This window comes from Anomaloglossus baeobatrachus, chromosome 11, assembly GCF_048569485.1.
Source record: "Anomaloglossus baeobatrachus isolate aAnoBae1 chromosome 11, aAnoBae1.hap1, whole genome shotgun sequence".
Lineage (NCBI taxonomy): Eukaryota > Metazoa > Chordata > Amphibia > Anura > Aromobatidae > Anomaloglossus > Anomaloglossus baeobatrachus.
Genome location: NC_134363.1, coordinates 131,084,584 through 131,100,920, shown reverse-complemented (window position 1 = coordinate 131,100,920; position 16,337 = coordinate 131,084,584). Strand labels below are relative to the sequence as shown.

Here is a 16,337-nt window from a genome sequence, read left to right as displayed (position 1 = left end):
CTCGCATGACACTCGGCTCACGCTGGCAGCACAGTGGGAGCAGAGTGTCATGCGAGTGTCCCTGCGACTGAGGTCCGACCGTGCAAGCAAACCTTAGCTGTGGGGGGGTGCGGGCTGGTACTGAGGAGGGGAGGGAGGGATTTATCTCCCTTTCTCCTCCGTTGCCGGCTATTGCGATTCTCGCCCTGCACTCGCAGTACACCGATGTAATGCGAGTGCAGTGCGATCTTTCTCTCGCCCTATAGACTTGAATGGGTGCGAGAGAAAGAGGCTCTCATTACAGTCTCAGCATGCTGCGATTGTTTTCTTGGTCCGATTAGGGCTGAGAAAATAATCGCTCGTGTGCTGACACACAGGCTAATATTGGTCCGAGTGGAATGCGTTTTTTTTTTTCTTTTTCTAATCGCACTCCACTCGCACCGATTTTCATGTCATGTGACGTTGGCCTAAATATCTGGCCGAGGACCATAGTCGAAGATTAGAGTAGTTCAGCACTGCATCTTGCCACTTATTTTTTTTTGTCTTGCGCCTAAACGCTTTATATTCATGTATAGTTTTCTCTTTCTGTGCCTTATCTCAGCCAGTCTTCTCAAGCACAACAGGACGCACACAGGGGAGCGACCGTTCAGCTGCGAGTTCTGCGACCAGCGCTTTACAGACAAGACTCCGCTCCTGCGGCACGTTGCTAGCCGACACCAAGAAGGGAGACCCTACTTTTGTCAAGTTTGCGGCAAGACATTCAAAGGTAAAGGTCGTAGAACACAATTTCGTCTGACGTCTTCAGGACTTGATTTGTTAAATAAATTGTGTTCCCACCACCAAGCTATGGGACTTCTAAAACTCCTGAGAATCAAGAAAAGGCAACACTGATCTAGCTTTATCCCTCAGTTCATGACGTCAAGCACATTCAGTTCATGACACAGCCCAATGGACAAACAAGCGCAGTGGCGTTTTTAAATTTTCAATATGGTGGAGTCTAATGCCGGCGTCACACGGGACGATCTATCGTGCAATCGCACGAGCGATCGTGCCCGCCCCCGTCGTTTGTGCGTCACGGGCAATTTGTTGCCCGTGGCACACAAAGTTGTTAACCCCCGTCACACGCACTTACCTGCTGAGCGACGTCGCTGTGGGCGGCGAACATCCTCTTCCTGAAGGGGGAGGGACGTTCGGTGTCACAGCGATGTCACCCAGCGGCCGGCCAATAGAAGTGCAGGGGCGGAGATGAGCGGGACGTAACATCCCGCCCACCTCTTTCCTTCCGCATTGCCGGCGGGACGCAGGTAAGCTTTGTTCGTCGTTCCCGGGGTGTCGCACGGAGCGACGTGTGCTGCCTCGGGAATGATGAATAACCGGATCACAGAAGGAGGAACGACATTTTGAAAATGAACGCCGTGTCAACGAGCAACGATAAGGTGAGTATTTTTGCTTGTTCACAGTCGTTCGGTGGTGTCACATGGTACGATATGTCTAACGATGCCGGATGTGCGTCACAAACGACGTGACCCCCGAGGACATATCGCCCGATATATCGTACCGTGTGACGCCGGCATAAGAGGTGACAACCACAGACAGTAAAGTGATGGCTCATCCTAGCGATGTGAAATAAAATTATCCCTTTTCTGTTCCTTGATTACCAGGCAGATATTGAGAAGATATAAGACGTATAATGTTATTAGTGGTAATAAGAACATTTGTTTAAATCCTAAAGAGTTAAATCTGTAGCCATTCGAGCTTCCCCTGACTTCCAGTTGTCACGTTACCATGTGGCCACAGCTCAGATCAGAACACATTGGGTGCTGAAAGGACCATAATTGTTTAATGAGTGATTAGTATCCTGCTGAAAAGGACATTTTTTGGGGAGCATTGTGATCTGCAGTTGGTCAGGCAGCCAGCATTGGTGACAACCTTTCCTGTCTGACCGACCGCCGCTCACAGTACTCTTTCCAATTGTCCTTTTCAGCTGGATGCCAGGCACAGTGTAGAACATCTCTAATACTGGTTCTAGGATATACAATTAAGTTTTTACTGTATATGCATGGTCTAAATGTACACGCCCCAGGAAAGTAGAGGTGTTTCTTTTTTTTTATATATCAGTGATTATGCAGATATTTATGTAACACTGATATTGATCTCTGTCTTGAGGTACGCTCAAATTTACGTATAAATTGGATAATACCTATCCAATGATATATCGGATAGCACTAACTCCAATGTTATACTTTGGAGCCAGACGAGGAGGTTCACTCCACCCTGGTCTGGATGCTACAGACGTGGCCAAGGTCCTGTGGCTCTTTTTTGCTGAATTATAATCATGAGAAATATATATTCAGCTACATGATGGATGCATTCACTGTTTCAAAGGTTCATTCTCTCTCTCCATAGCGGCTGGGCAATTACGTGTTCACGTGGTCAGACATCGTGGGGTTCGGAAGTTTGAGTGCACAGAATGCGGATACAAGTTCACCCGGCAGGTAAGGAGACAATTAGTAACAGTGAATTTTCTACATTTACCGTATATACTCCAGCATAAGCCAAGGCCCATAATTTTTCCACGAAAAACTGGGAAAACTTATTGACTCCAGTATAAGCCTAGGGTGGGAAATGCAGCAGTTACTGTTAAATTTTAAAAATAGAAATAGATACCAATAAAATGTAATGTGCCGCATCCTGTAGTAATGTGCCGCATCCTGTAGTAATGTGCCGCATCCTGTAGTAATGTGCCGCATCCTGTAGTAATGTGCCGCATCCTGTAGTAATGTGCCGCATCCTGTAGTAATGTGCCGCATCCTGTAGTAATGTGCCGCATCCTGTAGTAATGTGCCGCATCCTGTAGTAATGTGCCGCGTCCTTGTAGTAATGTGCCGCGTCCTTGTAGTAATGTGCCGCGTCCTTGTAGTAATGTGCCGCGTCCTTGTAGTAATGTGCCCCGTCCTTGTAGTGTTGTGCCCCGTCCTTGTAGTGTTGTGCCCCGTCCTTGTAGTGTTGTGCCCCGTCCTTGTAGTGTTGTGCCCCGTCCTTGTAGTGTTGTGCCCCGTCCTTGTAGTGTTGTGCCCCGTCCTTGTAGTGTTGTGCCCCGTCCTTGTAGTGTTGTGCCCCGTCCTTGTAGTGTTGTGCCCCGTCCTTGTAGTGTTGTGCCCCGTCCTTGTAGTGTTGTGCCCCGTCCTTGTAGTGTTGTGCCCCGTCCTTGTAGTGTTGTGCCCCGTCCTTGTAGTGTTGTGCCCCGTCCTTGTAGTGTTGTGCCCCGTCCTTGTAGTGTTGTGCCCCGTCCTTGTAGTGTTGTGCCCCGTCCTTGTAGTGTTGTGCCCCGTCCTTGTAGTGTTGTGCCCCGTCCTTGTAGTGTTGTGCCCCGTCCTTGTAGTGTTGTGCCCCGTCCTTGTAGTGTTGTGCCCCGTCCTTGTAGTGTTGTCCTTATTCCAGTTCCCTTCTTGTCCCCTATTATGTCATTGTACATACACACTTCTCACCTGTCCTCTGTTCCTGTGGTGTGCTCTTACCTGCTTGTCGTGGACCGCAAGTAGACCCCTCCATGATCTCGTCCCATGCACGGGGCCGCCGCTGCCGTCATCGCTTTACTTCAGATGAATGCTTTGCAGCACCGCAAAGCATTAAACTGCAGTAAAGTGCTGACGGCAGCCTCTAACCTGACTGCAATCATTGAGGGGTGCTTCTTGCTGTGAACAGGTACATAGACCCCTCCATGATCTCCATAGACCCTTCCATCGCTGGGGCCGCTGCTACCATCATCGCTTTACTGCAGTTGAATGCTTTGCGGCGCCGTAAAGACATGACAGCAGAGGCAGCCCTGTGTATCGGACACGAACATGGAAGGGTTTGTGACTGTGGTCCGCAAGAAACAGGCAAGAGTACACCGTAGGAACGGAGGACAGGTGAGAATAATTTTTTGTATGAACCTCACTGGAGTGTAAGCTGAGGGGGGCGTTTTCAGCATAAAGAAATGGACTGAAAAACTTGGCTTATGCTAGAGTATATATGGTAGATCAGATGTGGAAATAGAAAAACTGTAAGGGTAACTGTAAATTGGTCAGATTTATTGCAGATAATTCTACAGCAAATCCCACTAAGAATCTGTTTAGAAATCTGCAAGACAAATCCCCAACAACCACTTCCCTACTAATGTATTCTGCTATATATATATATATATATATTTTTTTTAGGCTCACCTCCGACGACACATGGAGATTCACAACCGAATTGAGAACTACAATCCACGTCAAAGGAAGCTCCGTAATCTCATCATTGGCGAGGAGAAAAGTGTGATCATTGGATTACAGAACACCCACGATCTGGAAGTTGGGTCCACAGAGGTCATAGTGGAGTCTATTACCTCCAGCACCCTGCCCGAGGAGGTCACCGAGCAGAGACTGTGCACCGTTCATGGCTTCCCGGCTGAAGTCATGGAACAGTCAATCATCATCACTGCCACCGCCATCTCTATTGACGAGTGCGAGACGTGATCTGTGCCCACAAAAGTCCATGCTGTTGTTTTGTTTATTTATTAGGTCAGTGCATTTTATTACCAATAAATACAAGAATATGGAATTCATGTGTAGTGACTATGTACTGTATACCGGAAGGGCCTACACAAATTACAGAGAAATGGGCAATGCTACGGCTCATTCAACACACTGCCCCATGTGGCTTTGTCTGGTACTGCAGGACAGCCCCCTACTGTGCATTGCAGGCACTAATGATCAATCATGGAGCTATGAACTGGACCCATCACTAATGGCCTACACGTTACAAGATCATACTGGTTTCTCAGTGTTGAACCGATAGCTCAGTTTATTAAACACTTTGCAGACCTATGTCAGCTAAAAGGGCATTCTTTCTGCCACTGTGGTGATTGAGGGGTTAACAGCAGTGTTAAAAGTATCTGCCAGGAGCTTTTCCCAATGAGATTTTGTTCTGTTTGAGCTTTTAGCTTACAGAGAATTTTCTAGGATATATTTAAGCAAATTAAGCTTTTATAGTTGGTTACAGCTATGGTAAAGAGAATTTGTCACCAGGTTTTTGCCCTCTAATCTGAGAGCGGTATAATGTAGAGGCAGAGATCCTGATTCCAGGGATGTCACTTACTGAACTGCTTAGTGTAGTTTTGATAATCACTGTTAATCAGCAGTAGATTATCATTACAGGACTACTCATGCTGCAGGTAGTCCAGCTATTCATGATCTCTGTATAACTACTAGATCTGTAGCAGAGAAAACATTGATTTTATCAAAATGACAGCAAACTTCTCAGTAAGTGACACATCGCTGGAATCAGGGTCTTTGTCTCTACATTATGCTGCTCTCAGATGGAGAAACCTGGTGACAGATTCCCTTGAAATGGATGCACATCGAGAGCGCTGTGGAGTATAGAAAAATATTTTAATTTACAGTAAAGCTTCTCCAAAAAAGCACCCCTAATCCAGACCAGACGTCCTGTGACTGAAGATGTCGGGCGCAGAAGCGAGGTCCCGGGGCCACACTGGGTGCTGGAGCAGGAGCGTGCAAAGCAAGCTCCTCTACTTGTGACACATGCAGTGCCACTATATATTACTAGCTCATGAGCCCGTTATACTCCCAAGTGTCAGCATTTTTATTTGCACATTTTTTTTATTTTATTGAAGCATTGGCTGAAACCCAAATGTATTTATTGTGCATAAACTTCTCTGTAAACCACATTTTTAGTGTAAACCCTGTGGTCTTTCTTTACGTTGCCTTGCTGGTGCTGGACTTAGTGTGTGGCGTATTTTTTTTTTTATAAATTTAACTTTTATTAACATTATCAATAACACAGGAAACACCGTATTGTACAGAGTAAAGCACAATGTCAGAACACAAGCATTGTATCGAGGAATTGTTAGCAGATCAATTCCTAAAATATGGGGAGATACAAAACTCAAGACTGTATAAACAACGATGAGAACTGTAACCGACTACTGTCGGAGGATCAACATAAAACCATTATATACTATTTAACAAAGGCCACCTTAGAGGAATGAACAAAACCGGGGCCGTAACTCAAGTGTGAATTGGCAGAATAGAAGATGCTGAGTAAAACATGAACAAGAAAGAAAAAAAGAGAAAAGAAAGTCAGAGAAGAAAAAGGCGGGAGGGTTGGGGTCAAAAAGGGTAGGTGAATTTGTCAGGATGGAGGGGGAGATGGGGGGGGGGAGGGGAGGGTTCCAGACACTGACAGTGCAAATTCAACCTGTCTCCAACAGTGAAATGTAATCATCAGATCCTTTAAACTCTGTCCAGTTATACCAGGTTCTAACAAACCGGTCTTGAGAGTTGTGAATTATGGAAGTGAGGTCTTCGAGCAACATCGTCTCGTTTATCCTGGCGAACCACATTGCCATCGTAGGAGGGTTATCTTTTTTCCACAAGCGAGGTATGCAAGCTCTGGCTGCCGTGATTAAGTGTCGTAGTAAGGAATTCTTGTACTTTTTCGTTGAGATGTCACAATGATGTAAAAGGACAAAGGCCGGATCCAGAGCGGTGGTCAAGCTAGTAACTTTATGTATAACTGTTTGTACATTCTCCCAAAACGGGGCAAGGTGCCTACATGACCAGAAAATATGCATCAGACTACCATACTCCTCATCACATCTCCAACAGAGTGGGCTCACGTCTGGGAAGATTGAGTGCAGTCTAGTAAGAACTCTGTACCATCTGGTGAGCAACTTAAAACTCTCTTCCTGATCACGGGACGAGATAGAGGATCGATGGGTCAGAGAACATATCTTTTCCCATTGGGCCTCAGAAAACTGGATTTGAAGATCATCCTCCCATTGTGATTGAAATTTGGTTTTAGTGTTCCCAGTGTTAATCAGATTATATGCCATAGAAAGGGTATGTCTAAAGGCCCCGTCACACTAAGAAACATCGCTAGCAACATCGCTGCTAACGAACAACTTTTGTGACGTTGCTAGCGATGTTGCTGTGTGTGACATCCAGCAACAACCTGGCCCCTGCTGTGAGGTCGTTGGTTGTTGCTGAATGTCCTGGACCATTTTTTAGTTGTTGCTGTCCCGCTGTGAAGCACAGATCGCTGTGTGTGACAGCGAGACAGCAACAACTAAATGTGCAGGCAGCAGGAGCCGGCTTCTGCGGACGCTGGTAACCACAGTAAACATCGGGTAACCAAGAAGCCCTGTCCTTGGTTACCCGATATTTACCTTTGTTACCAGCCTCCGCCGCTCTCACTGTCAGTGCCGGCTCCTGCTCTGTGCACATGTAGCTGCAGCACACATCGGGTAATTAACCCGATGTGTGCTGTAGCTAGGAGAGCAAGGAGCCAGCGCTAAGCGGTGTGCGCTGCTCCCTGCTCTGTGCACATGTAGCTGCGTGCGCTGGTAACCAAGGTAAATATCGGGTTGGTTACCCGATATTTACCTTAGTTACCAAGCGCAGCATCTTCCACGTGGCGCTGGGGGCTGGTCACTGGTTGCTGGTGAGCTCACCAGCAACTCGTGTAGTGACGCTCCAGCGATCCCTGCCAGGTCAGGTTGCTGGTGGGATCGCTGGAGCGTCGCAGTGTGACATCTCACCAGCAACCTCCTAGCAACTTACCAGCGATCCCTATCGTTGTTGGGATCGCTGGTAAGTTGTTTAATGTGACTGGACCCTAATGGGACCCATGCTCATATATTCCTTTTCAAAAGGTGTCAAAGAGTTAGAAAAATGGGATCTAGGAGGAAGGGATATCAAGAAATGTGTCAATTGGTTGGCTCTCCATACATCGAGGGCACGGGGAGTTTGGGAGCTCATAAGTTGGTCCTTTGTTGGCCAGGCGTTTTCACTACCAAAGTGTAGCACTCTGTGATAGCCCTCTCTCATGATTGACCGGAAAATCCAGTCTTCCACCCCAGGCGGAAAAAGCGGATTTCCCAAAACCGGAAACAATGACGACGATTGGGGGAGTATGTGTGATCTAATGAATGAATTATCGCAACATGTCAAAGTAGCCCCGATTGTGGGGTGATCTCTCAGATGTTTTACTCTGCTGGAACCCACCCATGGAATGCCCGGTAAATATACATCTGTGAAGTCTTGTTCCACTCCTACCCAGGCCTTCATCTCACCGTTCCTACACCAGTCCAGAATTCTGGAAAGATGAGTAGCTAAGTAATATGATTTGAAATTAGGAAGTGCGGTCCCTCCAGCCGTCTTGGAGCGGTGCAGGATCTTTCTGCTAATTCGTGGTGGTTTGTCTCCCCAGATGAATTTAGTTTGGATTGATGTGAGGCTTTTAAAGAATGATGAAGGGACCATAATTGGGAGGGCTTGAAGGATATATAATATCCTGGGAAGGATGTTCATTTTAAAAATTGCAATCCTCCCAAACCATGTGAAAGTGTTCTTCATCCACCTCGAGCAATCATTTTGGACTTCCTGTAATATCTTAGGAAAATTTAGGGAGAAGGTCTGGCGGGTGTCCCTCGGGAGCACAGTGCCTAGGTACTTGATCGAAGAGTTCGCCCAGTGAAACTTGTAAGACCTCTACAATGGTGCCAAGGCAGTGAGCTGAATTAATGTTTAACGCCTCTGATTTCGCTAGGTTAATTTTAAAATTGGATAGCTTCCCGTACAATTCAAATTCAGTCATGAGAGCTGGTAGAGTAGATAAGGGGTTGCTGATAAAAAACAATAAATCGTCTGCATAAGCAGCAATTTTGTATGGTGCACCTTTAATCATGGGGCCTTGTTAGTGTTATTTCTGATCTTCCGGAGGAATGGTTCTATCGATAGTATGAAAATCAAAGGGGAGAGTGGGCACCCCTGCCTTGTTCCGTTAAATATAGAAAAATCAGAGGAGAGGAATCCATTCACTTTCACCTTGGCCGACGCTTTTGAATATAAGGCCTAAGCCACACGGCGAGAAAAACAGTGCGAGTGGAGTGCTATAAAACATCGCATTCCACTCAGACCAATTCTAGCCTGTGTGTGAGCACACATGAGCGATTATTTTCTCAGCCCTAATCGGACCGAGAAAACAATCGCAGCATGCTGCGACTGTAAAGCGAGATTCTTTCTCTCGCACCCATTCAAGTGAATGGGGCAAGAGAAAAATCGCACTGCACTCGCGGTACACCGGTGTACCGCTAGTGCAGTGCGAGAATGGCAATAGCCGGCTACGCAGGAGAGAGGGAGAAAAAGCCCTCCCTCCCCTCCTGAGCGCCGGCCCGCCCCCCCGCAGCTGAGGTCTGCTCGCATGAACGGACCTCAGTAGCAAGGACACACGCATGACACTCGGCTCTGCTGTACTGCCTGCATGAGCAGAGTGTCATGCAAGGGAATCGCAGTAATCCCTGTGTGGCCCCAGCCTAAGGCCCCTTTCACACGTCAGTGATTCTGGTACGTTTGTGCTTTTTTTTTTTTTTTTTTTTAAACGTACCAGAATCACTGACATACGCAGACCCATTATAATGAATGGGTCTGCTCACACGTCAGTGATTTTTCACTGCACGTGTCTCCGTGCGGCGTACCCGCGTGTGCGTGATTGCCGCACGGAGACATGTCCATTTTTTTTCTGGCATCACTGATGTCCCACGGACCACGCAGTGGTGTGGTCCGTGAAACACGTGCCAGAAAAAACGTGCTTTTAAAATAAAAATCATTTTTACTCACCCGGCTTCAGCGGTGCTCTCTGCAGCCTGTTCTGCCTGCTGCTTCTGAGCCGGCTCATTACTGTCGCGCATATTCATGATGCAAGACACAGCCGACCCGGAAGCAGCTGCTGCGGGGGTCAGCGCCGGCCGGATGCTGCACCGCGGGAGCGATCAGCACCATGGAGAGCGGGAGCGGGAACAGGTGAGTTGATTTCTAAGTGCAATCAAGGGCCACGGAGAACGGAGCCCGGATTGCACTTAGACAACCCACGTGTGCCGTGATTCACGGCACACGGAGGGACATGTGCGTGTTTTACACGCCAGTGAAAAACGTCTGTTTTTCACTGACGTGTAAAACGGGCCTAAAGCGGAGATCCAGGTGAGCATGTTAGGTCTAAGGCCAATTCGACAGAGTGTCTCGAACATAAATGTCCAATTCACCCTGTCAAATGCCTTCTCTGCGTCCGTAGCAAGCAGCATCAGGGGTAGAGATTTCAGCTTTGCTCTGTATATAAGGTTTAGAGCCTTAAGGCCCCGTCACACACAGAGATAAATCTTTGGCAGATCTGTGGTTGCAGTGAAATCATGGACATATTGTTCCATTTGTACACAGCCACAAACCTGGCACTGATTGTCCACAATTTCACTGCAACCACAGATCTGCAGCAGATTTATCTCTGTGTGTGACAGGGCCTTTAGTTGTGTTATCTCTAGCTTCTCTACCACCCACGAAGCCTGCCTGATCAGGGTGAATGAGTGATGGTAAAGAAGGAGCCAATCTAGATGCTATCATTTTCGCAAATAGTTTATCTACGTTGAGAAGTGATATCGGCCTGTAATTGGAACAGAGGGCAGGGTCTTTACCTATTTTATGTATGACCGAAATGTGGGCTCTCAAAGAGTCTACTGGCAGTCTCGACTCCCCCCCAGGGATAGAGTTCAGGCACCTGATAAGGTGTGGAGACAGGGACTTCAGAAATAGTCTGTAATAGGGGAGTGTAAAGGCCCAGTCACACTAAGGGTACCTTCACACTTAGCGATGCAGCAGCGATCCGACCAGCGATCTGACCTGGTCAGGATCGCTCTTGCATCGCTACATGGTCGCTGGTGAGCTGTCAAACAGGCAGATCTCACCAGCGACCAGTGAACAGCCCCCAGCCAGCAGCGACGTGCAAGCGACGCTGCGCTTGCACGGAGCCGGCGTCTGGAAGCTGCGGACACTGGTAACTAAGGTAAACATCGGGTATGGTTACCCGATGTTTACATTAGTTACCAGCGCACACCGCTTAGCTGTGTGTGCAGGGAGCCGCGCACACTGAGCGCTGGCTCCTTGCTCTCCTAGCTACAGTACACATCGGGTTAATTAACCCGATGTGTACAGCAGCTACATGTGCAGAGAGCCGGAGCCGGCAGCACAGGCAGCGTGAGAGCTGCAGAGGCTGGTAAATATCGGGTAACCACCTTGGTTACCCGATGTTTATCTTGGTTACAAGCTTACCTCAGCTGTCAGACGCCGGCTCCTGCTCCCTGCTCGCTTCATTTGTCGCTCTCTCGCTGTCACACACAGCGATCTGTGTGTCACAGCAGGAGAGCGCCTTTGAAGAAAACGAACCAGGGCTGTGTGTAACGATCAAAAACAGGAGGACAAAGTGGCTAATATGCAAAAAATTACAAATATTTATTCAATAGTATACAAAACATTACAAAAATATCGTGGAGAAGAAGAGCAAGACATGACAAAAAACTGGCATCATGGATGGTAAAGCAGTTAATACAAAGGGCTGCACTGAAGGCTGAAATGGTACAATGCCATATAGTCACAGTGTAAGTATATAATCAATCACAAAAACATACCCAGTGCAGCCGAAATAGAAGGTAATAAAGTGCCAGTAGTGCAGAGGACAGAGGTCTGGATACCCCCCTAGGAAGGGTAACGCGCGTTTCGCGTGAAAAGAGTAACACGCTTCATCAGACCGTGAGGGATATGAATTTCTTCAGCGCTCTATTGGGAGACCCAGACGATTGGGGTATAGCTACTGCCCTCCGGAGGCCACACAAAGCACTACACTAAAAAGTGCAAGGCCCCTCCCCTTCTGGCTATACCCCCCCGTGGTGTCACGGGTTCTCCAGTTTTCAAGCTTTGTGCGAAGGAGGTCAGACATCCACGCATAGCTCCACAGATTTTAGTCAGCAGTAGCTGCTGACTATTTCGGATGGAAGAAAAGAGGGCCCATATAGGGCCCCCAGCATGCTCCCTTCTCACCCGTTGATGGTGTTGTAAGGTTGAGGTACCTATTGCTGGTACGGCGGCTGGAGCCCACATGCTGTTTTCCTTCCCCATCCCCCTGAGGGGCTCTGGGTGAAGTGGGATCCTGCCGGCCTCAAACCTCTGACGCCGGGCTCCATCCACAGACCCATTGAACCTGCTGGATACGGAGCTGGAGTACCGTTCAGGGACATGGCCCTGCACCATTACAGGTACTCTGTGTCCCCGTACACACAGGCACAGCACACTCCAGACTTGCTGGGTGTGCTAGTGCGCCGGGGACAGTAATGGGTTACAGTCACTGCAGCCTTGCTGAGTGACTTTGTGTTTTGGGAACTACCGCGCCGGACGCTCCGGGAGCGGCGGCGCGGCTGGGACTTGTAGTTCGCCGGGGACTGGGCGCCGACCGCGCTTTTACGGCGGCGGCGCTTATAAATCCAGTCCCCGGCTTCTGCGGCCTAGTGCCGCTTCGTTCCCGCCCCCTCCCTGTCACTCAGGGAAGGGGACAGGCGCTGAGCAATCAGCAGCGCCGAGGGCTGGAGCCTTTTTACATGCTCCAGCCCTCTCACTGCACACTGTCGGACGCCGGATTCCCGCTCTGCCTTGGGGGCACGCCCACGGCCCGCCCCTCCTCACATGAGCTGGGGAAGAAGCCGGCAGCCATTACTGCAGTCCGAGCTCGGACTTTCAGCAACCAGGCAGGACGGTGGCGATCATACACCCGCTTATAGGCGGGCGGTAAGCGGCACACATAGTGCTGACCACATATAACTGCAGTGTGTACATGTGTTGTTTTTAACTGCATAGGTCGCTATATGCCCGCTTGGGGAGCGACACATCAGCAGCAGGAAAGCAGGTGTGCTAAGGCACAGGCTTTCTAGGCTGCTTGTATTGCACGACTGAGGTGTTCATTTGTGTTTATGCTTATGTGCTACTAGTCTTAGCTATATTCTCCTGGAATGGCTAGACTACAGCAGCAGAAAACCAAGGGTGCTGGGGCACAGGTTTTTTTCTATGCTGCAGTGTTCTTTTGTACTTGTGCTTGTATGCTATACATTGCACTGTAGGGTCACTCTTGGCTATATTCCCCTAGATGACTAGTATACAGCAGCAGAAGAGCAGGGGTGCCAGGGCACAGGCTTCTATGCTGCTTGTATGGCTTGTGCTGCAGTGGTCATTTGTACTTTATGCCTGTATGCTATACATTGCACTGTACGGTCACCAATCTTGGCTATATACTTCTAGATAGCTAGTCGGCAGCGGCAAAAAAGCAACACAGATTTTCAGTGCTGTTTTTACTACATGGGATGCTGTTCATGACACCGTCCCATTGTGTGCATGCTCCCCTGTAGCACGTCGTCTGCGGGGGTCTCTAGCACTTCGTCTGCCGGGGTCTCTACTAGTTGTGGCCAAAGAAACCACCTGTCAACCCTGTCCATGGACAGGGACGGAGTAGTCATAATATAGAGACTTGCAGTCCAGACAGGCCATGGGCAATCTACTTGACCAAAAGGCAGCTCTTCAGGGCTTTGATACTGACATCGCTATCGATCCGGATACACCGGGTGGTAACGCCATACGGAATGTCCTATACCGTCCATCAATGGAAGGTTGGATCTTTCTCCCTCAGCTCCCCCAGTGGAGATAGGAGACGAACAGGAGAAGTCCCTTTTCAGTATCTCACACTGATATTGAGTATTTTTCTGGCCACGCTGACTTCAGAGAAGCAGTCCAGGAACTCCACGCTTACCAGATAAGCGTCTTCTCCAAACGTTTTTAGGATACACGTTATCCCTTTTCCCCTGACGTGGTCAGCGCTGGTCCCAGGGTCCAAAGGTGGATTCTCCAATCTCCAGGCTTGCATCTAGAGCCATAGTTGCACTGGAGATGGGGCTTCACTTAAAGATGCCATTCACAGACAGATGGACTCTGGTTGAAATCTGTCTAGGAAGCTATCGGCGTGTCGGTTGCTCCGGCATCCACAGCCGTATAGGCAACCTAACCTTTTCAGCTGTTCTTGCGCAGCTGGCCTTGAGCACAGGGACATCTGTACCGCAGAGGCGTCCGTAACCCCGCAATGTCTGCACTGCGACTTACCCTGTTAATACTGTCCTAAAAGTACAGTCGAGGTTTCGGTCCTTCCCAAGCTCCGGCAGGTCCCAATTGTCCTCGTGCAAAAGGGCTACAAAACCTCAGACGGGCTCAGATTCCGGCCGGGCTCAATCACGCCCAAGGAAGGCAGTCGGAGGAACCGCTACCAAGGCGGTCTCCTCAGGACTCTCAGCTCTCTCTCTCTCTCTCCGCATCCGCGGTTGATGGCAGACTCCCCCGCCTTTGGCGACATTTAGCTGCCACAGGTCACAGACCGGTGGGTGACGGACATTGTGCTCACGTGCACAGGACAGTGTTCTGTTCTCGTCCTCCGACTCCATTTCCCTGCTGCAGGCGGTGGATGCTCTAAGAGCAGAAGGAGTGGTGATCCCTGTCCCCCCTCAGGAACGAGGGCGAGGGTTTGTACTCCAATCTCTTTGTGGCTCCAAAAAAGGACGGTTCCTCCCGTCCCGTTCTGGTCCTGACACTGCTCAACGAGCATGCGAACGCCAGGCGGTTCCGGATGGGATCCCTCCGATCCGTCATTACCTCAATGTCTCGAGGAGACTTCCTTGCCTCAACAGACATCAAAGATGCCTATCTCCACGTGCCAATTGCTACGGAGCACCAACGTTTTCTACGTTTTGTGATAGGAGACGAACATCTTCAGTTCGTAGCTCTGCCATTCAGTCTGGCGACAGCCCCACGGGTGTTCACCAAGGTCATGGCAGCAGTGGTAGCAGTCTTGCACTTTCAGGGACACCCGGTGATCCCGTACTTGGACGATCTACTCGTCAAAGCACCCTCCCTCGAGGCATGCCAACGCAGCCTGAATGTTACGCGGGAGACTCTCCAGACTTTCGGGTGGATCATCAATTTGGCAAGGTCAAATCTGTCTCCGACTCAATCACTAACGTATCTCGGCATGGAGTTTCATACTCTATCAGCAAGAGTGAAGCTTCCGCTGAACAAGCAGCGTTCACTGCTGACAGAGGTGCAGTCTCTCCTTCAAGGCCAGTCGCACCCCTTAAGGCGCCTCATGCACTTCCTAAGGAAGATGGTGGCAGCCATCGAGGCAGTTCTCTTTGCGCAGTTTCATCTGCGCCAACGGCAATGGGACATTCTCCGCCAATGGGACGGGCAGTCAACCTCCCTGGACAGGGAAGTCTCCCTTTCCCAGACGGCCGAGGACTCTCTGCTATAGTGGCTTATTCCCACCTCATTGTCATAGCCCCCATCCTGGGCAGTGGTCACGACAGATACGAGTCTGTCAGGGTGGGGAGCAGTTTGTCTCCGCCACATGGCTCAGGGGACGTGGACTCAGCAGGAGTCCACCCCTCAGATCGATGTTCTGGAAATCGGGGCAGGGTATCTTACCCCATTAGCCTTCCAGAAGTGGCTAGAAAGAGAGCAGATCCGAATCCAGTCGGACATCTCCACAGCGGTGGCATACATCAACCACCAAGAAGGGACGCGCAGTCAGCAAGCCTTCCAGGAAGTCAGGCGAATCCTCATGTGGGTGGAGGACACAGCATCCACCATATCCGCAGTTCTCATCCCGGGCGTAGAATTCTGGGAAGCAGACTTCCTCAGTCGCCAGGGTATGGACGCGGGGGAATGGTCCCTTCACTCGGACGTTTTTCAGGAAATCTGTTGCCGCTGGGGGGTGCCGGACGTCGACCTAATGGCGTCTCGGCACACCAACAAGGTCCCGGCATTTATGGCACGATCGCGCGATCACAGAGCTCTGGCGGCAGACGCCTTAGTGCAAGATTGGTCGCAGTTCCGGCTCACATATGTGTTTCCACCTCTGGCACTCTTGCCCAGAGTACTGCGCAAAAAATCAGATCCGATTGCAGCCGCGTCATACTCGTCGCACCAGACTGGCCGAGTAGATCGTGGTACCCGGATCTGTGGCATCTCACGGTCGGCTGACCGTGGTCACTACCAGACCGACCAGACTTACTGTCCCAAGGGCCGTTTTCTCCATCGGAATTCTGCGGCCCTGAACCTGACTGGGTGGCCTTTGTGTCCTGGATCCTAGCGTCTTCAGGATTATCCCAAGGGGTCGTTGCCACCATGAGACAGGCTAGGAAGCCCACGTCTGCTAAGATCTACCACAGAACGTGGAAGATTTTCTTAATCTGGTGCTCTACTCAGGGAGTGTCTCCCTGGCCATTTGCATTGCCTACTTTTCTTTCCTTCCTACAATAGGAGTTAGAAAAGGGCTTGTCGCTCGACTCCCTCAAAGGGCAAGTCTCAGCACTATCCGTGTTTTTTTTTCAGAAGCGTCTAGCACGTCTTTCTAAGGTGTGCACGTTCCCGCAGGGGGTTTGTCATATCGTACCCCCGTACAAG

General features: G+C 49.6%; 1 protein-coding gene across 1 annotated transcript in view; it reads left to right on the top strand.

Moving 5' to 3' along the window:
• The window catches only part of ZBTB48 (zinc finger and BTB domain containing 48), a 42,099-nt gene extending 37,536 nt beyond the window's left edge, over positions 1-4,563 (top strand). Inside the window, exons 9-11 of the mRNA XM_075327707.1 lie at positions 581-745; positions 2,386-2,474; positions 4,179-4,563. Of these exons, the coding sequence (XP_075183822.1) occupies positions 581-745; positions 2,386-2,474; positions 4,179-4,478 (554 nt within the window). The 3' untranslated portion in view covers positions 4,479-4,563. The remainder of the gene's footprint in view (positions 1-580; positions 746-2,385; positions 2,475-4,178) is intronic.
• The last annotated feature ends 11,774 nt before the right edge of the window (positions 4,564-16,337 follow it).